This window comes from Anser brachyrhynchus (genome assembly GCF_964034855.1).
Source record: "Anser brachyrhynchus genome assembly, chromosome: 1".
NCBI lineage: Eukaryota > Metazoa > Chordata > Aves > Anseriformes > Anatidae > Anser > Anser brachyrhynchus.
Window position 1 is genome coordinate 50,688,451 of NC_137694.1, and position 27,056 is coordinate 50,715,506.

At 33.6% G+C, this 27,056-nt stretch overlaps 1 protein-coding gene and 1 long non-coding RNA gene across 10 annotated transcripts in view; one reads left to right on the forward strand and one right to left on the reverse strand.

The window, feature by feature from the left end:
* CEP290 (centrosomal protein 290) overlaps positions 1–27,056 on the forward strand; it is a 54,366-nt gene that overhangs the window by 12,140 nt on the left and 15,170 nt on the right. For 5 of the 9 annotated variants that reach the window (XR_013946775.1, XM_080580802.1, XM_080580804.1 and 2 more), the window contains 26 exons: positions 168–280; positions 983–1,264; positions 2,899–2,991; positions 3,313–3,397; positions 4,232–4,374; positions 4,980–5,144; positions 6,436–6,585; positions 7,608–7,723; positions 9,117–9,219; positions 11,172–11,402; positions 11,964–12,137; positions 13,628–13,739; positions 14,009–14,214; positions 16,848–16,999; positions 18,024–18,135; positions 18,971–19,426; positions 20,530–20,694; positions 20,933–21,040; positions 21,130–21,264; positions 21,808–22,074; positions 22,851–22,958; positions 23,508–23,704; positions 24,337–24,550; positions 24,760–24,897; positions 24,982–25,203; positions 25,788–25,904. Coding sequence is in view for 8 of the 9 variants with exons in the window: in XM_080580802.1 (XP_080436928.1) it covers positions 168–280; positions 983–1,264; positions 2,899–2,991; positions 3,313–3,397; positions 4,232–4,374; positions 4,980–5,144; positions 6,436–6,585; positions 7,608–7,723; positions 9,117–9,219; positions 11,172–11,402; positions 11,964–12,137; positions 13,628–13,739; positions 14,009–14,214; positions 16,848–16,999; positions 18,024–18,135; positions 18,971–19,426; positions 20,530–20,694; positions 20,933–21,040; positions 21,130–21,264; positions 21,808–22,074; positions 22,851–22,958; positions 23,508–23,704; positions 24,337–24,550; positions 24,760–24,897; positions 24,982–25,203; positions 25,788–25,904 (4,364 nt within the window). In the remaining variant the exon portion in view is untranslated. The remainder of the gene's footprint in view (positions 1–167; positions 281–982; positions 1,265–2,898; positions 2,992–3,312; positions 3,398–4,231; positions 4,375–4,979; positions 5,145–6,435; positions 6,586–7,607; positions 7,724–9,116; positions 9,220–11,171; positions 11,403–11,963; positions 12,138–13,627; positions 13,740–14,008; positions 14,215–16,847; positions 17,000–18,023; positions 18,136–18,970; positions 19,427–20,529; positions 20,695–20,932; positions 21,041–21,129; positions 21,265–21,807; positions 22,075–22,850; positions 22,959–23,507; positions 23,705–24,336; positions 24,551–24,759; positions 24,898–24,981; positions 25,204–25,787; positions 25,905–27,056) is intronic. The other 4 variants (XM_080580809.1, XM_080580807.1, XM_080580805.1 and 1 more) reach the window with 3 other exon arrangements.
* LOC308192107 lies at positions 4,381–18,958 on the reverse strand. The gene is made up of 3 exons (XR_013948559.1): positions 18,305–18,958; positions 5,295–5,398; positions 4,381–4,712 (listed from the first exon to the last, which is right to left on the reverse strand). It is a non-coding gene; the product is annotated as an uncharacterized lncRNA (long non-coding RNA).

Below are 27,056 nucleotides of genomic sequence, written 5' to 3' on the forward strand. Positions count from 1 at the left end.
GTGCCACCTAGGCAAACATAATCTGCTCCAATGGAAAGGTTTACAGCTTCTTACCCTGCGGGTAGTAGAAAACTAGAACTCATATATAGTAGCTTGAATATATTCCCTTGTTTGAAGACCAAAAAAAAAAATTCATAGTAATTTATTGTACATTTACTTGCAATTAGCATTGGATGCTGGTGATGTGCAGATAACAGATAGCTTTACTGAAGAGAAGTGGATGACTAAGAGGAAGTTTGATTTCTTGGACACCCATGATATTGCTGAAGTAAAGGCAAAGGTAGGTTCATAAACCAAGTTCATGAGCATTTATTGTATTTCTGTTTCAAATAAATATAATATTGGTTTGTAAATATGTTTTCAAATATTTTTATAAGCTTTTATTAACTGCTTTTAAAAAATCCCAAATTAATCATTTGTGGTTTTTTTTTGAATACTAATGAACATTATTTCTTGTGAGTACAGGTTATCAACTCATGTAACACAGAAGGGAGAAACACACTTGCAGATAGAGAAGCATGAGTTAGCCTTTTGAAGTCAGAGAAAGATAGAGCTGAAAAGAGTAAGGCTGTGGGAAATCTACGTAGAAGAACTTGTGGCATACTTGGGAATTTAAATCACTTGGAAAGAAATAGAAATGCTTCTTTGCTTCATTTAGGTTCAAAACGTGACAGAGTTGCAAGCAGTTAATGACAACTGTAATTCAGAAACTCTTAGGATAAAAGAACTTTTCATATCACCAGAACTACAATTTACAGTGGCATCAGGGATAATAGATAATGCAGACATTAGAGAGGTGTCAAAAGACTCAAAATCAGACTGCACAGATTCATTTTCTGTGTATCAGAGAATGTGGTAGGCTTCAGAAGTAAATGACCAAAGTTACAGAAACAAAGCGTCTTTTCCGAATCAAGTGTCTATAACTTCTAATTCAGATCAAAGAAGTGAGGAAAATTTTTGTGCATGTCCATCTCTTGGCCAGAGCTCTCCGATTTCTTGTGCATCTGTTCTTGGAAAGCCGGTAACTCTCAAAACACAAAGAATGACATTGAAGGATAAGCAGGATTATTTGCAAATAAAGTTTTCTGATTTAAATACCTTTCAAGAAGATGGAGAAAGAAAGAACTGTGTAAAAGAATTGCTGCAGGTGAAAACTTTGGAAAGTGAATTTGAAAATGGACATTCAGAATGCTCAGGTCAAGTAGATCCTGTTGATTATCTCATACAGCAGTTGAGAAGGGAATTAGCCTTTCTTAGATCACAGGTGAGGCTCCTTTATAATGTGTGTGCTTATCTGTTGCAGTTATTTAGGAGATAAATTCAAATAATGAAGATATGTTAGTTTAATTTCATCTTTATTTAAATCTATGCAATGATTCAAATAGAATTGGCACATTCTTTAAATTAGAACAAACAAATGCCCAAGTTATTAGTTTGCAGTTGATTTGTTGACTTAATATATCACTATATTTTTTGACACTTTCTTCCTGTCTGTAGAAAAAATTTGCAAAACACACATGCACATCAATATAGACGGGTATGAAGAGGGAATAGTTTTTATTCTATGATCTTATGTGCATTACGTGGAAACAAAATACTTATTTTCCTGCACACCACTTGTATTATTAATGCATACATCTTTACATCACAAATGAATCAATGGTTGCAACTGTGTATTGAGCAACATAATTTGAGGATAATCATCTTAAAATGTTTTTAAGTACACAGACAAATATCACAGTGCTAATTTGCAAGTATTAGTTGAATAAAGTAGGGACTGATTCAGTCCTTTGACGTGAAAGAAGAGATTTCTATTAAAAGATACAGATGTTATATGACTAGAGCATGTCTCCTACATCTAAAGAAAACGGTGTAAAGTTAGACTTCTGGAATAAGAAAGGCCTTTCCTTCTGGGAAACTTCTAAAAAATTCCCAAGTTTGTTCTTCTATCTTTTTATCTTGGTCAACTGGCAGAGAAATGGATAATATCTATCTGTTCTCAGAAAAAACTGAAAAGATTTTCAATTAAAAATTTCATTTATTAAAAAGATCCATAATGACAAAATATTTTAGGTTCTTAGTAGGGTTTTTGAAAACGTGCTAGAATCATTACAAGAAAAGATTGATTTCAGGATGCTTGCTGTGTTTTATTTATGTGATAAATGATATTAAAAAAAAATGTTCTCTGGTAGCTTCCAAAATAGTTACCGTAAGATGCTGTGTTAGTTTTTGTATAGCGCAGGTCTTTGTTTTTGGTACTAGAGAGATATTTGGGGCATAAATCAAGTCAGTTCCTGCAGTCTCACGGTCCTACCTGTGTTATATACTTGTAGACTGCTGTTCCAACTGCTGTATGACCAAGAATTTGTGTTTCCCTGGACAGTATTGTATGGGATATACCTTGTGTAATTCTTCTAGTAAATCTGTCTCTGTTGCACTTGCATTTCAGTCAGGAGATTCATATATGGGCTAGGAAGTTTTCATGAAGGCGTAGTCCCAGTTTGAGGAAAAGCTGGGACTAGAACACTAGATGACAAAAATTGTATTTTGAATGGATCTAGAAAACATGTTTATTATTTGTCTCGGTTTTGATGAGGAAACATAATGGTTACAATAGATGAGATCAGAAAATAGGTTTTTCCTATCTTTAAATCTGTGTATGTCATGCATTTTTCTACTATACATCATTTTTTCCATGCTATGGGAGTATGCTTTTCTACTTTGGTTTCTCTTAAAATACTCTTAACCAAGCTACAGCATGAATAATGCCTGCTAATTGCATTTTTAGTAGAAAAGAATAAGTGTTTTTTTGATCATTTAGAAGATAAGTCTTGGAAATATAAAAATTTATATAAAAATGGAGATAGAATCATACACTAATAACTTTTTTATTTTAAGAATGAGCAGATATACAGAGATTTGCTGATCAAGAATATGCTGAATAGTTATCCAGAATTACAGCTTGAAAAATGGAGAAGCCAGGCAGTGCAGGTAGTACAAGGTGTTTAAAAAAAAAAAAAAAAAAAAGGATATTTATATAAAGCTTATCTATGCTTTAAATACTTTTTTCCTGATGATTTTGTTGCTATAAATAATGATTTTGTTTCTACAAATTTCCTTGATTGTTGCCATCATAGTAACACATTAGTTTGGCTTGTATACTGCATCAGTGACTATGTCGCTACTAAATATAATTAATTAGCAATATTTTTAAGTGTTAATTTTCATTTAACATTTCTTAACCATAGAGTCTTAACGAGAATTCTAATATTCCTAAATTACAATTCTTACTTTTTTTTTTCTTTTCTTTAGAATGAGTATCTTGCAAAAGAACTAAGTGAAAGAGAGAGAGATTTGGAAAAGAACAGGACTGTAATAGTCACATTTCAATCTAAATGTGAGTTGGAACATGTTTTAAAGCCAGGGAATGTTATCAGGTACCTGCAGATTGTTTGTTTATTTGTACTTTTTTTTTTTTTTTGTGACTGTAACCACAAATATCCATCTGTACAGTTTCTTTTAAAAGCAGGTTGCTTTGGTTATCTTTCACAATGATTGAATTTGCCATGTACATGGAATGTTTTTATACAATTATTCTGATAACCTCATGAATTGTGGAATTTTTGGTTGTGAATTGGTTTAAATTGGTAACACAAAGATTACAAAATAATATAAACAACATTTGCAAACTGGAATTTCCTTGAATTCTCTTTAATGACATTTTGTAAAAAGATGTGTTTATATTTGTGTGTGTGAATAAATACATGTATAGTTTTGCTAATTTTAAACTTAAATTAATGGTAGTGGTACAAGAAACATAGTTTATTCATACTAAATACATTAAACTAGGATCTCTCCTAGTTTTCCTATATACTTCATTTTTACACAGAAGTATTTTGAAGATCGCCATGTTTCTGGATCTGTGAAAGTTGATCAGACAGGCTACTAAAAAAGTGAAAACAGTGGCAGGAAACATTGAAGAATGGAAGGTTCAGTAAAGTCAAATGTTCCCATTAAGGATTTATCTATTATTTTACTGATATTTCTCCAGCAAAATACATTGTTGGGAAGTACCTAGCAGATCTACTTTAAAATTAATAGTTAGTTATGTCTGTATATAATATGAACAATGTCCTTATATATCAAATCAAGAGGTATTATGATGAAATGTCCTAGTAAAAGCTAACTCATTTTTTACTGCTTTTAGACACATTAACAATATTTATTACAGTAAAAGCATTATCAGAAGAGAACAAACAACTTGAACAAGGAATGAAAGAAATACTGCAAGCTGTCAAGGAAATGCAGAATGATCCGAGTGTGAAGGGAGGAGAAACAGCCTTAACAATCCCTAGTTTGGACCGTTTAGTTAATGTAAGCTTACTCGTTTATTTGACCTTATAGGATTTTTAGGTTATATAGATATATATTTTTTAAATTATTGGGTTGTTGTATAATTAAATAGTAGCTGGTATATACTTCCTTACTTACAAGTGGGAGTACATAATGTGATTCCTCTGTAAAAAAGCGAATTAAAAATATACAAGAAGAGATTTCCAACAGAAATTAAAAACAAACAAACAAAAAAAACCCTTCAGCTGGATAGTATAAAACCGTCTTGGTCAAGTTTGTTGTCTTATACATAAAGTTTAAGTTAATGTTCATTTGCATGCCTTGTTGTTGTCTATGTTCTTTGCATATCTGTACAGGATCTGCAGGAAATGTTGAAGAAAAATTACTTATTCAAACATCTTCCTGAAAAATTAGTATTTTCACAGGCAAATGCAATTATTTATATTATGGTATATGATTTAAATTATGTATCATCAGCAAACAGATTAGTAGATTAAAAAAAACTTAAAATCTCTCACTTTTTTTCTAAATTTATGTAGCTTAAAACCGGTTCCAGTTTATTATGGAAAAACAAAGTTTTTCTCTGCTTTTTCTCTGTTTTGTTAATTTAATGTTTACTGTCTTAGGCAATTGAGTCAAAAAACACAGAGGGAATCTTTGATGCTAGTGTGCACTTGAAAGCTCAGGTTGACCAACTTACAGGACGAAATGAAGAATTAAGACAGGAACTGAAACAGAGTCAGAAGGAGGCAACAAGTTTCTCTAATCAGCTGGCAAATGCAAATGAAAAGGTATACAATTTATCTTCCATTATTTAATTTGTACTTAAAAGTTTCTGCTATGGTAATTTAGAACAAAAACACACAATGCATAAGATACTGGATTTAGCTTAAGTGAGCAGTGTAATTATAAATATAAATATATGTATATATAGGATTTACCAGTTTGTCCTTTTAAAGTTCAAATCTTACTCTTCTTAATGTTACTTCATCCTGGGAGTATCATATGATGATGTATACCAAGCCTGGGTGTCTTCTGGGGAGAGCTGTACCAAAAAAAGGTTACAGATTTCTTTCTTCAGAAAGCCAGTAGTCTTGTATTTGTTATTTATTTAAATAAATAACAGATTAAGTGTTCTAAAAATGATGAATAATTCTGTAAAATCCTGTATCTTTTTTAGAATTGTATACTGGATTATTTTGAATGCTCCTTCCAAGGCAGGAATGAGGAGTGGAATTTTATTTTACAACAAGCAAAATTTAAATTTTCCCTTTAGAACATCTTTGGTAATACAAAAAAGATTTGCCAGTAACTAATACTCTTGTAGACTCATAGAAAGGGACCTTAAAGATCATGTAGTTCCAACCCCCTGCCATGGGCAGGGATGTCACCCACTAGATCAGGTTGCCCAGGGTCCTGTCCAGCCTGGCCTTGAACACCTTCAGGGACGGGACATCCACAGCTTCTCTGGGCAGCCTGTGCCAGTGCCACACCACCCTCTGAGTAAGGAATTTCTTCCTCCTATCTAATATAACACTACCTTTTTTAGTTTAAAATGTTTTCCCCTTGTTCTATCACTACACTGCCTGATAAAGAGCTCCCCCCACACCCATCTTTTCTGTAGGCTGCCTTTAGACATTAGAAGGCTACTACGAGGAATTTCCAGAGCATTCTCTTCTCCAGGCTGAACAATCCTAGCTCTCTCAGCCTGTGTTCATAGGAGGTGCTCCAGCACCTCCTATTGCTCCAGCTGCAATAGTTCTATCCAAACTTTATCTTTTTAAGTTATGTAAGTGCACTGTATAAACAGTTAAGAATAAAACTAACAGGTATGTGAATCTGCCCTGATTGCTGGAGTGGTTTGATCAATTTGGCTCAAGCTACTATGCATTTAATTATTCACGTAATCACAGTTTTTTTAAAAGGTTACTTTCTAAGAGTGTTTGAATTCTTTAGAATACAAGTGGAACTCAATTAGAGTGTTAATAGCAGCTGATTTAACTTAGGAAAACTAATAGATTTTCTATCAGGTGCATTTTAATTAAATAACAAGAGTTACTTTGTTTTGTTTATTTTCTTTAGATTACACAACTGAAAAATGAAATTTGCTTATTACGTCAATCAGAAGGTGCCAATATTGTCTTCAAAACAGTGAATCTTCCAGAAGGGATGGCTCTTTCAAGTGTTAATATGATTAATTCCCTGAATGAATATTTAATACGTCTTATACAGGTAAATCGCTTACTCCTTTTTATCAAGATTATTTGTAACATAGAGCTCCTTCCTCCAAAATCTACTGTCATGCCATGTATGGACATGGGAGAGCTTTCCAAAATAATTTTGAAGTTTTAACATCTGTAAATTCTTGGGGCTATTCTGTTGTGTTTTGTTTGTTTGTTTAAAGCTGTAAATGTTTTGCAGCACTGTAAACCTGGAAACTAAAAATTGTGTATTTGACAACAATTTGGTTTTGTCTGTTTAAAATGGGAATTTTGATCTAAAAATCTTCTTTAAATTTCTCCAGTTTTACGCTTTTTACAAGAAATTCTGGCACTACTGTCTGAATTTCACACCTGGGTCTGAATGTGCAAATCCTACTTTGATCTGTTTTTCTCTGTACAGCGAAGGTCTTTATTTACTGTATGAATTTTCATTCCATTATGTCAAAAATATGTCAACATTTGTAAAAGTGTGAATAAGTACATTGAAACCGAAGCTTGTGTTTCCCATGGGAAGCATAGAGACCAAGCATATAATAAAGAACAAATATTTATTTGAGAAATACAGTAGAAATAAATTGTGTTGTTGTTATATTATTTCTTCTGTCTTTGATTACTTTTGTTTATTAGGTAATACTTTTAGTTGCATATGATGATAAAATAGAAAGTTACTTAGGAATGTGAAAAGAAAGCATGACTTTCCAGGCAGATGTTCAATTAGTATTCTTTGTAGACTAAGTATGTGGGCTAACAACATGCCTTGGTGTTGTAAACTTTTGGGGCTGTAATCTATTGAGCATTTTTGCACTATTTCACACCTAGTAATATGAATGCCAGTGCTTACTGGACTTTTTTTTTTTCATTTGTTGCTTCTACAGAAAAAGAAATTTCATATCTTCAGTTCACAAAATTGATACAGATGAATTGACAGAAGTATCTACCATGAAAAACAAAAGGGAAAACTGTAATTTTAACTAGTACTTTCATGCTTAAAACCTATATTAATGACTTCAATATTTTTATTTGGAAAATTAGGAACTGGAAAATAAAGAACAGTTACTTAAACAATTAGAAGACTCAGTAAAGGACTATAAGCGAAAATTTGCAGTAATTCGTCATCAACAAGGCTTGCTTTACAAAGAGTATCAAAGGTATTGTTCTCTGAATTCTGAAAAGTCAGGTATCTAAATGTACAATATTTTTGAGTACAAGATTCATTACTATGTTGAAGTGTTCTTTGGTTAGTGTCATAAATGCTGCTACTCTTGTATAGGGACTTAATGCACTTCTTTAGTCCTGTAAAGACTCAGAAAACTTAAAAACTACGTTTTTTACCAGATCTTTTTCATAATGCATACTTTATAATGAGGACTGCAAGATTTCATATCTTCAGTCCCTCATGCTTGTTTCTCTTTCAGACTCTCAGTTCTTTGTATGTTTCATTGAATCTAATTTCTATAAAGTTCTTCTTATGGTCAAAGGATCTTTATTTGGTAAAAGCATAGAGGTCAATCTGTTGATTTGGGTTCTTAACTGACTATTAGTTATCCTTTCTATGTTCGGGCTGAAAATAGCAGTCACTGGATGGCTTTTTGAATAAGGGTGTTTCATCTTGTAGGAACTTCCGTGTGTTCTTTGAATCAGTTAAGACTTCCCAGACATTAATCAAAGACATTATTTTTGTTTGATACATGAAAGTTACAGCTTTTTGAAAATATTAAAGACTATGGTATACTGCCTCATTAACAACTAGATTAGGTACATCAGTCAGAGGGATAAGACGATAACTCAAGGCTTCAGAAATTCCTTGAAAATCTTCAAAGGGGTTACAGGTTGAAGTAAGGGGAGGAGATTATTTGATGTGACATCCCATAAAGACTCACTTTCAGAGCACCTTCTTCCTTTTCCTCCATTTTCGTCCATTATAGAGGAGGTCTTCTCTGAAGAGAAAATATTACTTAGAGATCAGGGACTGAGAAAGGGAAACTCTTTAAGATGTCCTATTCTCTAAGATGTTCTGAAACACCCTTGATTATTTGTTTAGACTAACCTAAACTATCTTATACAGTCTATAGGAACTTCCTCATTAGATGTGTATAGACAGTTCACGATCTTTTGTTTCCAAATAAATAAATAAAAGTGGATAGAGGAGAGTAGTTCGGGCCACAACAAGGCTTAATGGTTTTATCGTTTTATCTTTTTCACTAAAATAGAAAAAAATAGAGTGGGAAATGAGGTTGTTTGTGCACTTGAAATAAAATGAATGCAATGGAAAGAAAGACTTGCAAGATGATTGAAACTTTGAGTTAATATTACAGCCATTGCCTGCCATTATATTTAGAAGGCTGACCTCTAATGTTGATTTTGAATATGGGGAACCTAAGTTTTATTTAGAGGGAAAATCATTAATCTAGCAGCAGCCTAAACAGAGGAGATAAGTTTTCAATTATCCACCTACAATTTATAATGTCTTTTCCAAATTGCATTTTGAAACTCACCAAGCACTTCATGATTGTAAATGAAAATATGTAATTGCTGTTTCAGTGAAAAGGAAAGCTGGCAGAAAGAATCAGAAGAAATGAAAGAGGAAAAGAAAAAGCTAGAAGAGCAAAAAGAACAGGATGCTACAAAAATAAAGGAATATTTTGTAAGTAATTTTGTTGCTTCCAAAGTAGAAGTGGAAAAACATATTGAGAAGGAGAAAAAAGGTTTTAAAACAGTACTATAATTTGTTAGAAGGTGAAAATGTTGCAGAGAAAAACTGCTCAATTAAAACCAAATCAGTCAGTGAACTGTACATTCAAAATCAGTATCAACAATACAAAAGGTATATCACGTTATTAAGACACCTACAAAATCTTACCGTAAGCCTAAACAGTGGAATCCCTGCCAGCTGTCATGGCATTTTTTGATGGCTTCAGGCTTCCAGGGTTCTGGTGTTTTTTTTCTAGCCACATGCATACTCTTCATAAAATCATAGAATGGCTTGCACTGGAAGGGACCTTAAAGATCGTCCCGTGCCAACCCCCCACCTTTGGCAGAGATACTGCCCACTAGATGAGGTTGCCCAGGGTCCCATGCAGCCTGGCCTTGAACACCTCCAGGGATGGGGCATCCACAGCTTCTCTGGGCAGCCTGTTTCAGTGCTTCACCACCCTCTGAGTGAAGAATTTCAATCTAATACCTGATCTAAATCTCCCCTCTTTTAGTTTAAAACCATTCCCCCTTGTCCTATTACTATCTGCCTGAGCAAAAAGTCACTCTCTGTCTTTTTTAAAGTATTGCAAGGCTGCAGTGAGGTCTCCCTGGAGCCTTCTCTTCTCCAGGCTGAATATCTCCAGCTCTCTTCACAGGATAGGTGCACCAGCCCTCTGATCATATTCATGGCCATCCTCTGGACTTCCTCTAACAGGTGTTCATTGTGCTCTAACATTGGGGCCCCAGACCTGGATACAGCACTGCAAGTGGGGCCTCACAAAGGCAGAGTAGAGGTGGACAATCACCTCCCTTGGCTTCCTGGTCACACTTCTGTTGATGCAGGGAGGAATACACTGGGCTGCCTGGGCTGCAAACGCACACTGCTGGCTGTTGTCATGTTTTTTGTTGACCAGAACCCCAAAGTTCTTCTCCACAAGGCTGCTCTTAGTGCGTTCTTCTCCCTATCTGTTCTCATGTCTGGGATTGCCTTGACCCATGTTCAGCACCTTGCACTTCTCCTTGTTAAACCTCATTAGGGCTCACTTACCTAGTTTGTGCAGGTCCCTTTGGATGGCATCCCTTCCTTCTGTTGTGTCATCTGCACCACTCAGCTTGGTGATGTCTACAAACTTGCTCAGGGTACACTTGTCCACCCTTCAAATCTGTCTCTCTTCAATTTAGAGATAAAGATGTCCAGTGGGACATTAGGCTCATTGAAAACTGGAGGTTTACAGCTCAAATTCTTGTTCCCTGCCTCCTTGCTGAGCTGATGGCAAAGCTAAAGCTCACGTGTCTTCTGTTACCTGAGTCACTATGGTTTCCTCTTCCACTGCCCCCCAGATTTTGCATTTGCATCTATAGGATCATAGAAGTCATGTGATTACTTCACAAATATTAGCTTGAGCCTCAAAGTGGGAAATTATTAGTGTTTGTTAGGTACTACAGTAATTCTGGTTGGTTTAGAAAATGATTCAAATACATTTGTTTTAATTCTATTTGGTTTAGAAAATGATTCAAATGCATTTGTTTTGATTCTAAATGCTATATTAGACTAGTAAAAGGGAAAAAATGAAGATTATGTAGAGAATTACTTTGTTTCTAAGTTAAAAATGTCAGCATTAGCTAAAATTCCTACTAGCCAGATGTATTTAGCTTCTATTCCTCAGAAACAAGTAACTTTAAAGATTAAAAATTTTTAAATTAAATATTAAAATATTAAAATGTTAAGATTAAAATGTGTGTGTTGACTGTGTATGTGTTTTAATAGAAGAAATAAATTATTTTAGATTAATAGAACTTTTACAGCGAGCTTAGAAAATGTATTTCAACAAGGCAAGCTTGTCAATATAGTTGAGTTTTACCATATTTCTGTACGAGGTTCTTGTTAAAATGTTTTTACAGAATTTACTCAGTGCACTTCAGCTGGATCCTGATGAAACAAAAAAATTACTTGCAGAAAATAATAGAAAAATAACTGTATTACAAGTTAATGAAAGGTCATTAACAAGGCAGTATACCACTTTACTTGAAATGGAACGGCATCTTAGAAAAGAAAATGAGAAACTGAAGAGTGAAATGACACATATGGAGACTGCAGTTATAGGGAAAATTGGACACTTGCAGCGATTCAAGGTATAGTTAATAGTAGTAATAGTCCACATTTTTATTTTTACAGTTTGGCAATAAATATACTTACTTTTTTTTTCTTTTTAATGGGACAGTTCTAGTTTGTTAAATGCCTTACACAGGTGCTTGCTAAATGCTGTGTTGTCAAAACATTTTTTGTATTTAAATGAGCATCATAGTACAAAATCTGTCAGTTTTCTGCTTCTGAGGTTGTTAACACAAGTCCTTTTTATTGAAAGTGTCATATGAAAACAAATCTCACGTTTTGGCCTTTCAGTTTGATAGGGCCTGTATTAACTCATCTTTATAAAATATGGTTTTGACAGTGCATTGTGCTGTAGAGGCTACTAATGATAAAATTGCCTAGACAGTTCAATACCAGTGAAATTTTGACAATGTTTATTGCAAGCAATGCATAAAGTTGTATATTAATTTAGTAGAGTAAACCAGTATCATATGCTAAAACGTTACATTAACTGGTATTCTTTTTTCTGTAGAGTAAATTTTATTTTTCTATTTAAAAATTTAGGAAACTTTAGTAACTCATTGTATTTATTATTTTCATAGGAAATGGCTAGCTTTAAGATTGCAGCTCTGCAAAAAGTGTTGGATGATAGTGTGCTGTTGTCTGAGTTAGAACTGGCTAATAAGCAATATAATACATTAACTGCTAAATACAGAGATATGTTACAAAAAGATAATTTGCTCGTCCAACGGACAACAAACATGGAGCATATGGAGGTAATGTCTGTGTTACATTTAAGCCTTAAGGGAATTAAAAAACAGACCTCATTATACATTCATTCTGCATTGGTTTTTCCTCTCACTTAATGGAAGGATGGAATAGAAGTTCCAACACTAGTTGGGACAGTTATAACTAGTTGCTAGTTATAAGAGTTCCATAGCGGGTATGAGCTGTTGGAGCAAGTCTTGATGTTGCTATCAAATTTTAATTTGCTTACCTGGTACTTCGTCAGTGTACTAAGAAACTTATGAAAAGTCCCAGATTTCATTTTTTTGGGGATTTTTTTTGGTGTGTTTTTTTTGCTTGTTTGCATTAAGTTAAGCTGTAGGTATGTTTCTTCACAAAATATTTTTAGTGCTTTGATTACCAAAACCAGGCTGGCAGAGGGAATAATTGTTATAATCTTAGGTGTTAGAGGTCATAAGGAAAGTAGAATGAGTGTAGATGCTTTCAAAGCTTTCTGCCAAAGTAAGCACTTTTACTCATTCTTGAGTTACAAGAATGAAATGTTCACTTCCAAAAGGCACTAAGTGTGAAATGAACAACTAAATCACCAAATGTTCATGATGTGTTTGCTGTATGTCATAGGAGCTGAAAATCTGTGAACTTCTATACTTGAGTAGAATGGATTTTCATGGAGGTCTGTGAAGCTGGTTTGAAAGATGTGTTGCTACCTTCCACCTTACATTCATGTCAGAAGTAATAGTCCAAGAAGGCATGAATTGTTAGTTCATGTAACATTCTTGTCTATTGGGTTGTCTGTGGTTGACAAGGGCTAAATACATGTGATGGGTAAACTCACTGTACTTTGTCTCTTTGGAATCAGATAGGTGCATTTCACCTAAACAAGGAATGATTCCTTCTCTATTGTATATATTTTTTGTGTGTATGAAAACTTGCAATCCTCATTTCAGTAATTTCACAGAGCTAAATAATCATTCATCAACAGCAAACTAAAAATGTGCTTCAAAAATTCAAAATTGAAAATTTATATTAAGAATTCCATTTGTTTTTTTTGGTTAATGTGAAAATCTGTGTTTCTATCTAAAGGAGAGGGGGAACATTTACAAAACTAATGTTTGGCATCGTATTAGATGCCTACAAGAAGCATGTGATCTGTCTCAAACACGTACATATGAGCAAAATTAAATATCCTTCCTCCCTTATGACTGGTAATCATAGGCTTAGTATGACAACCTTAGAGTATAAATTAGATTAAGAAATCTAGGAACTATAGTCAACTGTGACAATAAATATTCATGGTAATAGTAGTTGACAGTAAGATAACAGCAAAAAGAATTTACAGCATCATAAAATCATTTGGAATGGATTATGAGGCAGCTTAAGCTATTCTGTTCCAATGCATTTTAATTAATGCGTGTGCATAGGTAAAATCTGTTTATTTAAAAGTCTTTATGGATACTAAACATCAAGCTTGCTAGAGTTAAATAGTTTGCAGTTACATTGCAACTTTTCTGTCATACAGCGTGAAAATGAATCCTTGAAAGCACAGATAAATTTATTGAATAAGGAACTGGAAATGACAAAAGAGAAACTTCATACTATAGAACAGGCTTGGGAACAAATGACTAAACTGGGTAAGTATGAAAGTTGTATTGCAACACTAAAAAACAAACAGTATGTCCTGTGTAAAAGTAATATTTTACAACATTTTAAAATTCATGTGTCTGTTTAAAATAAAAATGAAAAATTCTAAATTATTTTGTATCTTTCATTAACAGTCTTAGTTTTTTTCAAATAATTTGTGTGTGATTTTTTTTCCTTTGTATTGTTTCATTTTAGTTATCTATTCTATCAAAACGATGTTTGGTATTTTTCTCCCTAATGTAAATATTTTTGAATATAGGGGATGACAATGCCATGGACAAAGCCTCAAAAGTGATAACCAACAGTGAAATTTTGTCCATTTCTAAGAAAATTGCAATGCTGGAAATGAAGGAACTAAATGAAAGACAGAGAGCAGAACATTCACAACGAATGTATGAACATTTAAGGAATACACTAAAGCAAGTAGAAGAACGCAATTTTGAATTGGAAACAAAGTTTGCTGAGGTAAATCTGCTTTGACACGTCTTAGAAGCATATTTTTGAGTTTTTCAAAATAATTAGTTATATATCATTATGGCTCTGACAAATTTATGATGCAAAATATAGTTGCCTTTAAGAGCTGCAATTTTGCATGGACTGGACATCTGTTTTAAAAAAAAAGTTTATTTCAAGCAATAGTTGTTCTCTGGTAAAGCGCATGATGAGTGACTTGACAGATAGTTTCTTAGTTCTTCAGCAGACTCCTAGAAAAGAGCCGGTTTGTGACCTATTTCTTGTCTAATGCATATGATCCCTGTTGTGCAAATTTTCCCATAATTATCAATTATTTCAAACATGCTAGAACTTTGCAGCCCTTTTGACAGTGACAGCGTCATGATTCTTTTGCAGACTGTGTTCTTCTGTCACGTGTCAAGCATTTTCTATAATACAGGAATAGAAGTCATGTGCTGTTGCAGGTGATGATCCTTATGTGTGCAAGTCTGAAGGGCCAGACGGGACTAGGGAAATGATTGTCCCCCCTGTACTCGGCTCTGGTGAAGCCATACCTCTAGTACTGTGTTCAGTTTTGGGCCCCTCACTACAAGAAGGACATCAAGGTGCTGGAGTGTGTTCAAAGAAGAGCAAGGAAGCTGGTGAAGGGTCTAGAAAACAAGTCTTACAAGGAGCAGCTGAGGGAGCTGGGTTTGCTTAGTGTGGTGAAGAGGAGGCTTAAGGGAGACCTTATTGTACTTCACAATTATATTAAAGGAGGTTGTAGTGAGGTGGGGATTGGTCCCCTCTCCCACACACCAAGTGATAAAACAAGAGGAAGTGCCCTCAAGCTGTGACAGGGGAGGTTTAGCTTGAATATTAGGAGAAATTTCTTTACTGAATGGGTTGTGCGGCATTGGAACCACATTGAGTCACCATCCCTGGTGGTTTTCAAGAAACGTGTAGATGTAGAACTTAGTAGCATGGTTTACTGGTGGAATTGTCAGTACTAGGTTAAAGGTTGGACTAAATTATCTTAGAGGTCTTTTCCAACCTGTATAATTCCATGATTATAATTCCTGTTATATCCGTCTTAATCTTGCTAGATTTTTTTCCCTCAATATTCCTATTTGAAAGTTGTTCCATAAATAAATTATGTAGTAGGAGGAGACTTCATTCTAATTTCCAGTCTAAATTTATTTTTAATCAGTAGTACACATTTGTTCTTGTGCCAGTATTGGCCTATAACTTAAACAAAAGGGAAGAATAGTTCTGTTGATAGGTATCGATGGACTGTATTCATTCCCCCTTCTCATGATTTACCAGACTACAGTCTAGTCTATTTTAAGCTGCTGTGAAGTGGATTCTCTATTTCTCGGTCATTTTAGTAGTGTTTGTTACACTGTTCTGATTTGAATTAATTGGGGAAATGGAGTATCTGAAAGAGTATAAAGCTTTTCATCAGCAGTATTGTTAAAGCCCATTATGATGGAATGACTTATTTCATTAAGAAATACCTCAGGTGCTGCACACAAAGATAATATCTCCCTTTTTCTATTTTGAATATGTTATATGTCTTGTGATATACTTAGGTATGCTGGTCTTCCTTCATTTTTATTTGATGAACTCCTAATACCACAATTTTTTCTTACTGGTTCCTCTGCATACTCCTTTTTAACCTAATTTCTGTAGTTCTAAAGCATCCATTTTCTGTTTCATATATTCTTGTTGCCAAGAACTCCTAACAGAGCATGATTCCTTTCTTTTTTTCCCATGTAACAAGATTGTGTTAAAGTTAGTTCATGAAAATTGTGAGATCACTTTCACTTTTAAGAGTTGAAAGGAAATCCTCGCCTTTTGAGCTCATAAATCTATTTCAACATGATTCTGTTTTCTTACCCTTTTTACAGTTCCCACAATAACCTCTATTTGAATAGTTTATTATTTTTCCAGATTAAAAAAAAAAAAAAGCCTGGAATACGTCAACTCCAGACAATAAGATATACCACACGTTTTTGTTTGTTTAGTAGATCAGTTATTTATGAGTGGTATCAGATTAATCTGCTACAACTATATTTGGTAAATTAATTGCTGAGGATTCTCTGTGTCACCTAACGCTTTTCAGTTATTCATCTTTTCCTAATTGTCTTTGAAGTGAAACACTGGTTGCTCAGTATTTGATAATCAACTTGAAAAATCAGGCTGCTTGACTGATAAAGTTCTTTTTAAAAGGAACAAAAGAACTATGGTGTTAGGATTACTGGCAGTTATTGCCAGTATTTGTATTACCAATTCCAATATGCTGGACAGTATATTAAATGGTTAAGTTAAAATTAATTTCCTAAAGAGTAAAGTCTTACTACTTTTTTTTTTTTCATCTTTAGTATAAAATGAGGTACTTTGCTGTAATGGTTTTAAGAAAATTTACCAGTTGAAGTAGGGTTTAATTTAGAATCCTGTTCCTGTGCTGATCTGTGTATCTATGTGTATGTAATGCTGTGAACAAAAAGATGTTTAAAGAGAGGAAGGGAAACTACTTTTCAAACACAGATGAACAGTGTTTTGTAATGACTTAAAAAAAAATACTTTGGGCACTTCTTTTTGTTTGCAGATTTGGGAGCAGTTGTGTTCGTATGATACCATTTTTTTTTCTTTTATTTTTTAAGCTCACCAAAATCAACCTTGAGGCACAGAAAGTAGAACAGGAATTAAGAGATGAACTCTCAAATAGTGTAAGTAAGGCAGTAAGTGATGCAGACAGACGACAAATCATGGACTTAGAGAAGCGTGAGATGGAACTCAAGATTGAAGTATCAAAGTAAGTGCCGAAGTAACGAATTCAGAATGCAGTATGTTTGGAAGCATGTAAAAATTAAAACTATACAGGCTTATATAGGACACTGCTTGTATATAACAATTTTCAGTGCCTTTTTTTTTTTTTTTTGACATTTATAAATGCCAAATTTGGAGTTGAAATTTAGCATTTTATTCAGGCACTACAAAGTAAGTCATTTGCCTCATTGCGATTTGAACAAAGAATTAAGTGCTGACCTGGATAGACAAAGGTAAGGGTATCCTTAAATATTCACTACTAGTGTGTTTAAACTAATTAATTCAGGTTTGTTTTGTTTCTTTGCCACAACCTCCCTTAAATGTATAAAAAATTCATGAAAGGAGTTGGAAAGTAATTCTTACTTTCAAAGAATCATAGATGTCTTGAAGATGAATCTGTGGTAGTTTTTTTGTTTGCTTTTTGTGGTGTTTTTTTTTTGCCATTTACTTAAGAGATTAACTCTGCGTGCGTACATTTTTAAAAAAAGAAAAAACTTTCCAGATTTTGATGAGATTGTTGTAATGGATATTGGTCTTTGAGTAAATTATGTAATGCTGTTATATTGCTAAATCAGCAAAGTCTGTGGGGATATTTGCAGTGATTTTGATGCTGAAAATGAGGGATTAGATTTGGGGAAACAGAGAATGGAATAGAAAAATTAATCTTGGTGCATATATGATTTATGCTCTGAAATGGGAGAGAAATAGAGAAGGAGGGAAGTGCATAGTTCAGATAAAAAAACATTGGCAACATTTTCCTTGAGAAGACTCCTGCTAGCAAATTTACAGGAAAATAACCAACAATAAAGGTGAAATACTAGAATATACTAGAAATAGAAGAATTTTTATAACAGAGATGCTGAGTAGTAGCATTTTTATGCTAAAAAGCAAAAAGTCATAGAATGTTTTGATACAAGGAAACATATATCTTTTCTTAGCATGTTCTGTGTAGAAAAACTTAAGTTATTCATTGGTTTCAAGTGACACAATGCTGTTGTTTCCCCTGCAAGGTTAAGAGAACTGTCTGATGTTGCAAACATGCAAGTTGAAGCTCTAGAGGCTCGCCAACAATGTAGAGAGAAGGAAGTAGAATCTCTTAGAATGCAAGTTTTAGACTGCCAGGTATGGTAAAATTCAACCTTGATTATGCGGTTTGGATTTTTTTTTTTTTAAATATATATATCTTTCCCCAGGGAAGGGAACAGGGAAGAAATGAAATAATTGTACAATGAATTAGGAAACTGTAAAAGTATTTCAGAAGGATCTTACCAAGCCAATCCATTGTCCATACCTTTTCAAGAGATCCACATTACTTTAATAGTTGCTTTTTCTTCTTTCATTTCTAGTTGCGTAGCTATTAAAAAAAAAAAAAAAAAAAAAAAAAAGATCCTGAGCTTTTCTCCATGTTATCTAGATATATTTCTATATAATTAATTACCTTTGGTCCTGCAGTGAGTTTTTATATATAAAACCAGGAAAGTTTGATAATGGCGTTTTGTTTGTTTGTTTGTTCTTTACAAGACAGGCAGTGACTTGTGAATCTCAAAGATTAGGCTATATTAACAAAACATAATTTTGTTTTGTTGTTAGGTAAAACAATTTCTTGGGATTGTTTCCATGTTCTGGAATGGTTTTAGTCCCTAAACACAACACTTCTACCAGCTTTTATGGTATTATATTTCCTAAGTTTGAGTATGCTTTTCTTTCCCGTTTCCTGGTATTGTGGAAAGAGATGATTTTTACAATCAGTATTTGAAAATCTCTGTTTATAATGTGGATGTAGAAACAAGAGTGGAAAAATAAAAAGCTGTGTTTAAACGCTAATTCTTGCTCTTATCTGTGGGAAAAAAATACATGCAATATTTAAAATACAGAAAAAGTAATAGCTTTTTTATAAGTACGCTGCATTCACATATTTAAAATGAAAAATAATTTTGTTCTTTATTTTGATTCTTAGGCACAGTCAGATGAAAAAGCAGTTATTGCAAAACTGCATCAGCATATCATAGCCCTTCAAGGCAGTGAATCCATTGCTGTAGGCAAGCTAGAGACACTAAAATTGAAACTACAGAAGATGGAGATCCATAATCTACGTTTAGAGCAGAAACTTGATGAGAGAGAGCAAGCCCTGTATTTTGCCCGGCTGGAAGGAAGAAATAGAGCCAAACATCTACGACAGACAGTTCAGTCTTTGCGGCGACAGTTTAGCGGTGCTCTGCCTTTAGTACAACAAGAAAAATTCTCTAAAACAATGATTCAGCTACAGAATGACAAACTAAAGATCCTGGAAGAAGTTCGGCATGCCCAGCAGGAGCGTCGAAATGCAGAAAACAGAGCACTGGAGGTGGAGTTAAAGCTGAAAAGTTTAGAAGAATTATTAATTACGTTGAAGGATACAAGAGGAGCTCAAAAGGTTCTCTGTCTTAAAACTTTGAATAGCTTTGTTAATCTGATGTGCGTTTAAACTAAATTTCATTTCAGTGTGTTTTCTAAACCTCTGTTTTAATGGAGAAATTAATGATTTCAGAATATATGGTGTCAGCTATCATTTTTTGGCTTTCCTATTTTAAAAAAGTAATAACATTTTAGTTATTTGCCATGTAAAAGTCAGTACAGTCAGATTTACTAATTTTCTTCTGTGCCTTTGTAAGTGGCATGGGAAGTAGTGGCTTACTGTGAATTAAATAAAATGGAATTAAATTATGAATTAAATTAAATTATGCACTAAATGAAATTAAACACAGAGTAATACTCTGAAGTTCTGTTCCAAGAGCTTGCATTGAAATCTTTACAAATCCATGTTTTTTAAATAAATCCCAGGGCAGCATGGTCAGAAACGTTATTATACCCATGTAATTTGCGTAATTTTATTTTGCTGTTGTAGACAATGTTGCCTTGCAATTTGAATAAGGCTTTCTCACTTCTCTTCCAGATCCCTGTGTAGTATATATGTGTTTTTTTTTCTGTCATGATTAAAGATGTCTGCATTTAAATTATAGTTTTAGTGGCATGTTTTAATTTTAAGACAGTCTTCAAAGTTATTTTGGGTGCAGTCTGACATAAATATGTCTGTTATTCTTAGTACATGTGTTTTTGAATACTTTCTTCTTTTCTACAGTTTTGTAATGGTTTTGAAAAACTTTCGGTGTTTTAGAAAAGATATACAGACTTCTTGCTTTTTTTTGTTGTTGTTTTTATTGTTCAGTCTGGACAGATGCATAGACTGTAACTTGGTTAGGTCATATGAAAATTATTTGCAATGAGAGTTCTTTTGACAGTGTAGGGGAAATATTTTGCCTCTTCAACTGTCTACTACGCTTTCCAGTCATTCCTCTTGCAGTTTCATAGACCTGCCATGCCTCCTCACTCAAGGGAAGTGAAGAAGCTTAAAAAGGAAGAACCTCTTTCTCTTGGTTGGATAGGTGCTGTCCTGCCTCAAAATCAGAGTGTTGCTGCATTTAGACAGCCTGTGAGCTTAGTAAATTATAATACTACGTATGTATCATTTGTTATTAGGTAATAGAATGGCATTTGAAGATGGAGGAACTCCATCTGCTGGAACTTAAACTCAATCGAGAGTTACTCAAGCAAAAGGAAGAGATAAAGTATTTGCGTAATATCATTTCAGAATATGAATGTACAATCAATAATCTGGAAGAAGAAATTGTGCAGCAAAACAAGGTATATATTTCTGCATGCTATTAGAAAACAACATATTCTTTATTTCGTTAAGTGATTTTAAAAAAGATTCTCTGTAGTAAGATTTGTAACATAGATGTTTCTTTCTTGGTTCATTAATTCTTTCTAATAGCACATTGGAGTATTTTACACTTTGATATCTCTTCTTTCTGTTCAAGTTGGTTGTAAAATACCCATTGATTTCAATAAATAAAATGTCATTATCAAACATTTGTTACAGCTTCATGAAGAAAGGCAAATGGCTTGGGACCAGAGGGAGGTAGAATTGCAGCGCCAATTAGATGTATATGATCATCAGCAAAATGAAATACTTAGTACAGCTCTAAAGGTACACAAACACTGAGTTAACTAAAAATAAACTGAGAAGCACATTTTTCAGAGCTGTCAGGTAACAGGAATATGAATCTTTCTGTACAGTTAGAAGAAGCCACAGGATCAGTTCCAGACCCTAATTTGCCTCTCCCACAACAACTTGAGCTGGCTTTGAGAAAGATTCGGGAGCATATTCGAATAATCGTGGAAACAAGGGCAACCTGCAAATCACTAGAGGAGGTAATTAAATGTTTAAATTATCACATAAAGGATAAAGGTTGTATTTTTAAATCTTTATTTTTTTTTTTATGTAACAAATATCCTTTTATAAATGTCCATCAAATATGCCAATTCCCTTAGAAGTACTTTAACTCAGAGAGAATGTAGATAATAGATTTATTTTTAGTCCTGTGTTATTTTTTCCATTGGAGCAAATTACTGGGGAAAATTTAGATCAGTCCTGTAGTAAGGTAGGATGCTCTTGCTGTACAAAATTCAGTTGACTGTATCTAGTTAAATTTACTTTAGATACTTCGTGGTTCTTAAGCAGTCTTAAAAACACCACCTTCTTAATTTTGATAGCACAAACTGGGGTTGCATAAGTGTATAAGCAAAAGACACCATGGGACTTTTCTGATGTAGTAGTAATTCCAAACAGCCAAAACTGAATGCAAAAAGCCTTTTAATGAAGTCCATTTAAACAAATCTTTCTGGTACGTTTTTTAAAAAGATTTTTTTTCAGCATTTTAATTCTGTAAATGCAATAATCGCCTTTTGTTCTAGAAATTAAAAGAAAAGGAAACTGCTCTGTGGAAAGCCGAACAAAATGTCTTATCAAGAGACAAAGTTATAAATGAACTAAGACTTCGTTTACCTGCAACATCAGAAAGAGAGAAAATAATAGCTGAATTAGGCAAAAAGGAAGATGATCCAGAGTACCATCATGCAATAAAAATTGCTCATCAAACCATTGCAAATATGCAAGCAAGATTAAATCAGAAGGAGGAAGTGCTAAAAAAATACCAACATTTGCTGGCTAAAGCAAGAGAGGTAGTTATGTTTTGCATAAATTTATTTCATTTTTAAGGCTTTAATGATTCTTTGTTAATCTCATTGCTAGTTACCTCAGAGAGAATAGAACTTTTTTTTTCCTGTAGAAAGTTCATGTAGAATATTTTAACTTCCTTAAAGTAGGAGACTTGCTCAGTCAAAAGGTTTATGTATGTGGTATTGGTCTAGGAATTAAATTAGTGTGACAGGAAGAATATTAAAAATTTGCTATGAAAACTGCACTCCATATAGTGTACATCCACAGAATTCTCAAGTATTTACAATGGTGATCTGTGGACTGCATCTTGTTGTGAATTTGAAAAATATACAAAAGATATGCATTTATGGAAAATATACTTCTTAAATATACTGTAATTTAAAATATGTTTTAAAAATATAAACCTTGTGTTTATATTTTAGCACATTCTTTATATTTTTACTATGTATAGTGAGTCATAGTTGGTGAGGAGCATCACCAACTATTTTGCTTTTCAGCTTTTATCCTGTTGCACCACACTGCCTGCGATATAGCTTAAAACTGCAGTGGTGGATTTTTTTTTCCAAGAGTAAGTACTAAAAAGAGAAAGAAAAAAAAAAAGGTATAATCATTGAGTATAACAAGAAGAAAAGGATTTTAAAAACTAGAAGAGTTAGAGGAAAATTTGGGGAGTAAGGCTGATCAATAATTGAGCAATTGATGTGAAGAGTACTGCAGTTTCATGAATTTCTGGATTAATGTGCATCAGTAGAGTTGCATTTTTATTTTGAACTAACAGGAACAAGAGGAAATCGCAAAGAAACATGAAGAAGACCTTAGAGTTCTACACCAGAAGTTAGACTTATGTACAGACAATTCCCTTAATAAATTCAAACAGACTGCTTTGGTGAGTTATGTGTATTTATGGCATTAGTGAAATTGTTTCCAAATTTTGAAAATTGTTGCTCAAAAGAACAGTTTTGTAGTCACAAGTAAATAATGACAAGAAGAATAAATGGATGGTTGATATAAAAAGAACTCAGAAATTGATGAAAGAATTCAAGACAGTTGGATTAGAGGACAAGTATAAAAAACAAAGTTACCGCCTTAGTATAGAGTATCATTCTTTATATTGTAATGTATAGACTTCTATTTTTCTATATTCTTTTTATTCAGTCTTTGGTTGCAATAATACCATTTTTAATACAGGTTTTCTCTTGACACTTTATGATAAGTTGACACCTACATTTATTCTGTAGATTGTTCCATGTACGACGTTCATTTCCAAGTAGCATTACTGTTTTTTTCTGTGAACTAAGAATTGCATCTCAGTAGATAAACATGATAAATATTAATACTCGTTTATGTTTAGGATTGAGTTTATAATGTATCACTAACACTTACCTTTGATTTAAAGCTTAAAATGTTTATCATACACATTTGTTCTGTTTTACAGGAGTTAATGGAAAAGCCTTCATCACTTCCCAGCAGCAAACATTTCCTCCGTTTAGCTGAAATGGAACAAACTGTAGTAGAACAGGACAATTCTCTTGCTTCACTTGTTGGCAAATTGAAGAAAACATCATCTGATTTAGAGAAGCAAAAACAAATTACTTTAATGAAAATCAAAGAATTTGAGACTATCAGAGCCCAGTAAGTTTTTAGGCTGTTAACATAAGTCACAGTTGGTCAGCTATGCCTTGCTGGTACTGACGTGTTCTGTTGAAGTGAGCATGTTTTTGCTGAATTGTAGGTTTGGCTGAAAAAACTAACTCGAGAGTTACCATGGTTGGTAAATATAAATATGATCTATTTTGGTTTTGTGGCCCTGTATCAGGGCAAATATTGAAAAATCATGGCTGCAGAAATGCATTTCTGTTATTAACGGTGTGCCATCCAGTGAAAAAGTATTCAGTGAGTCTTGGTATGTGAGTTGTCTTTAAGCTGTCATGATACTCCCCCCATCCTGCCCCCATCCACTTGAGCTTGCTGCCTTTAGGGTTTAAACTCATTAAAATTTAACCCCTGTTTAAAAGGGGGATAAAAAGGATGATTCTTTCCTTTGCAGTTAGGGATAGGAATTAGAATGAAAATGTTCTAGTCTCATTATGTTGATACTCTTGTATAATTTCCTTATTAAGTGGAGGCATTCTTTATAGAGGCAAGGAGTTTTTTGTTTATTTGCTTTAACAGTAAAAAATACAACACTGTGCCTTCTGTTATTCATTTGGAGTTTGCTGGCTTAATTATTGCAGTGTACCCTATTAATTCTTATTTTATATTAGGCTTCAGGAAAAGCACACAGTTGATGTGGAACAATTGAAAGATGAAGCAAATGGATTGAAGAACTTGTTATCTCAGATGGAGAAAGAATTAGCCAATGTAAAAGCTGAACTAGAAGCTCAAAAAGAAGCAAATAAAAGAGCGCCCACAGCAACACTGAAAAACCTGGTGGAACAGCTGAAGAGCCAGTTAGCCATAAAAGAGAAGCAGCAGAAAGTTAGTCAGCAAAAAATGCATACTTATGTCACTAATGAACGTAAATGTTTAATGTGGCTTAATACTTAAGAATTCTCTGTATAAGTACAGCAGGAGGTAGAATATAGTTTCATAATTTAACATAGTAAAATACAATCGCGTTTTGTTGTTTTTTAATGTTCATATTTGCAGCTTCTTTGCTTATAAGAACTTGTATTGGTTATTTTTAGGCTCTGAGCAAAGCACTTTTGGAACTCCGAGCAGAAATGACCGCTAATGCTGAACAGCAGATTATTTCTGCAGCATCACAAAAAGAGGCATATATGAATGTCCAGGAGATTGTTGACAGGGAAACAAAGGGGCTCATGGTTAGTACTAGGTAATGTCTTTCTATTCCATCATTATATTGCTGTTAATCCTGATTTTTTTTTTTATTATTTTTTCCCCTTTAGACACAGATAGAGGAATTAAATAATCAGATTTCAAAACTTACAGATAACCTTAAAATAAGTAAAAACAGGGAGAGTGCTTTGTTAGATGAAAAGGAAGAGTTGAACCAAGAACTTCAGAAGAAACAAAAAACATTCACTAAAATAATGAGAGAAAAAAATGAAATCGAAAAGGAGAATGAAGAACTGAAGAAACGGATTAGGAGACTTACCAGTAGCATTCAGGTAGAAGTGATTTTTGAAAAAGTTTGATCTTGGTCAAGTTTCTGCATTAGATGGGCTGGTTTGGGGCGGGGGGAAGAGTAAGTACCTTTGACATGCACTGAAACTGATACTTGATCTAAAAATTGTTGTTTGCTCATCAGCTGGGTGACATGTGAGCTATTACCTTTTGCTGTTGGAAGTATGTCTCAAATAGAATGAAGAGGCTGAAAAATACTTTTTACCTTGAAATAATGTGAAAGTCTGAAGAGTTGAATATCTACCTTTAAAGTTTCTTTGAAAAATGGTTGGTTTGAATTTTGTGATCTTCCTGGCTGTCCTTATTTCTCCATTCTGAAGAGACGGGAAGGATGTACAGTATAATTGTCTAAACTTCATTTTTTAATTTAAGTACTTGCTGATTATTTAGTTTAGAATGCAACGTTAAATTCTTGAAGTATTGTAATGTAAAGATAATTTCAAAAAGGTCATTTATGTTGTAAGCTAATTCCACCAACTGGAATTGAAGTCCTTATTTTTCAAGAGGAGAAAAATACTTAAGTAGTAGTCATTAAACTTTAAGTTGGTGAAAGTTTGTAATTTTTCAGAACAAAGCTGATGAGCAAAATCTGACAGATGTACTTCAGAAAAAAGTTAAAAAGTTGGAAAATGAACTTCAGAAGAAATATGAAGAAACGGAAAGAAAAAGCATAAGAGAAGACAAGGTATGTGATAAATACTGAGATTGTGGCTTTGAAAGACATCGTCAGCTTAGAGTACAGGCAGTTCAGTTCTCCCCACTGCTTCTGAAAACAACAGATAACCAGCCAAACTTTATCAGGTCAGAAACACTTTCAAGACACTTTTTCAAGTTCCCAGTGGTCTTTGTTGCAGCTCTTGCTGCAACAGTAGTCTAAGTGCTGGTATATTCATGTTTTCCTGCCCTTTTTGTAGAATTAAAGATCCATTATAGATTATAGAAAACTAAGATTGTATAGGTATCAGTGAATTATGTAAGAGATGTCAAATGCACATTTGTGAAACCAGTACAATGATGAAAATATGAAGTACCTGGGAGCAAGAGCTGTGAAGGGATGATGTCTGCATAAGTTATTGTTCTTCACGGTAACGGTCTCCACTCATAGGCGGTTCTGACCTGATGGAGACGAGTTCATTTTACCACTTTTTTTTTTTTTTTTTTTTTTTTTTTGTTCTTTTGCTATTTCAGAAAAAAATTACTGGCTTGTCATGGTAATCATAAGGTATACTAGAACATTATAGCGTGCTTGCATGACATTCAGACTCTTTAATATATTAAATATGATTTTAAGACTGAACTTATACTTCCAGTTAGTTTGAGAATTTTTATATACTTGTTGCTCAGTGTCTAAAGATATTTTTCACAAACTTTTTTTTTTCCTTTTTGCAATAATTTACTTTCTGGCCATTTTTTAGTAGCAGTAGCTGTTTAGAGTGAAGACAGAAAAGATTACAGGGTTACAGGGACTAACTGAGGGAAGGGGAAAGTTCAGCAAACAAACAAAAAAAATTGCTTACAGGTGATTTTTCAGTATTCATTTGTGATCACAGGTACAGGTTTTAATTGATATATCATTTTATAGCTACATGATTGTAATTGTAAGCAGAGATTCTATTTCTCATAGAAAAAATCAAATGAACAGTGGTACAGCTTTGCAGCAAGGGCATATAAACTCCTGTTGAGCTGCAAGAAAAAAGATAGATCCTGCTGTAAATTGGCATAGGAAAGCACTTCTTTTTCTTCAGTTTGTCTTTTTGACTCACCTGTAATTCAAACTAAAAGGATGTATTTCACAAGCAATCCTAATTTCCAAAAATGTATCACTCCTTTTCTGTAA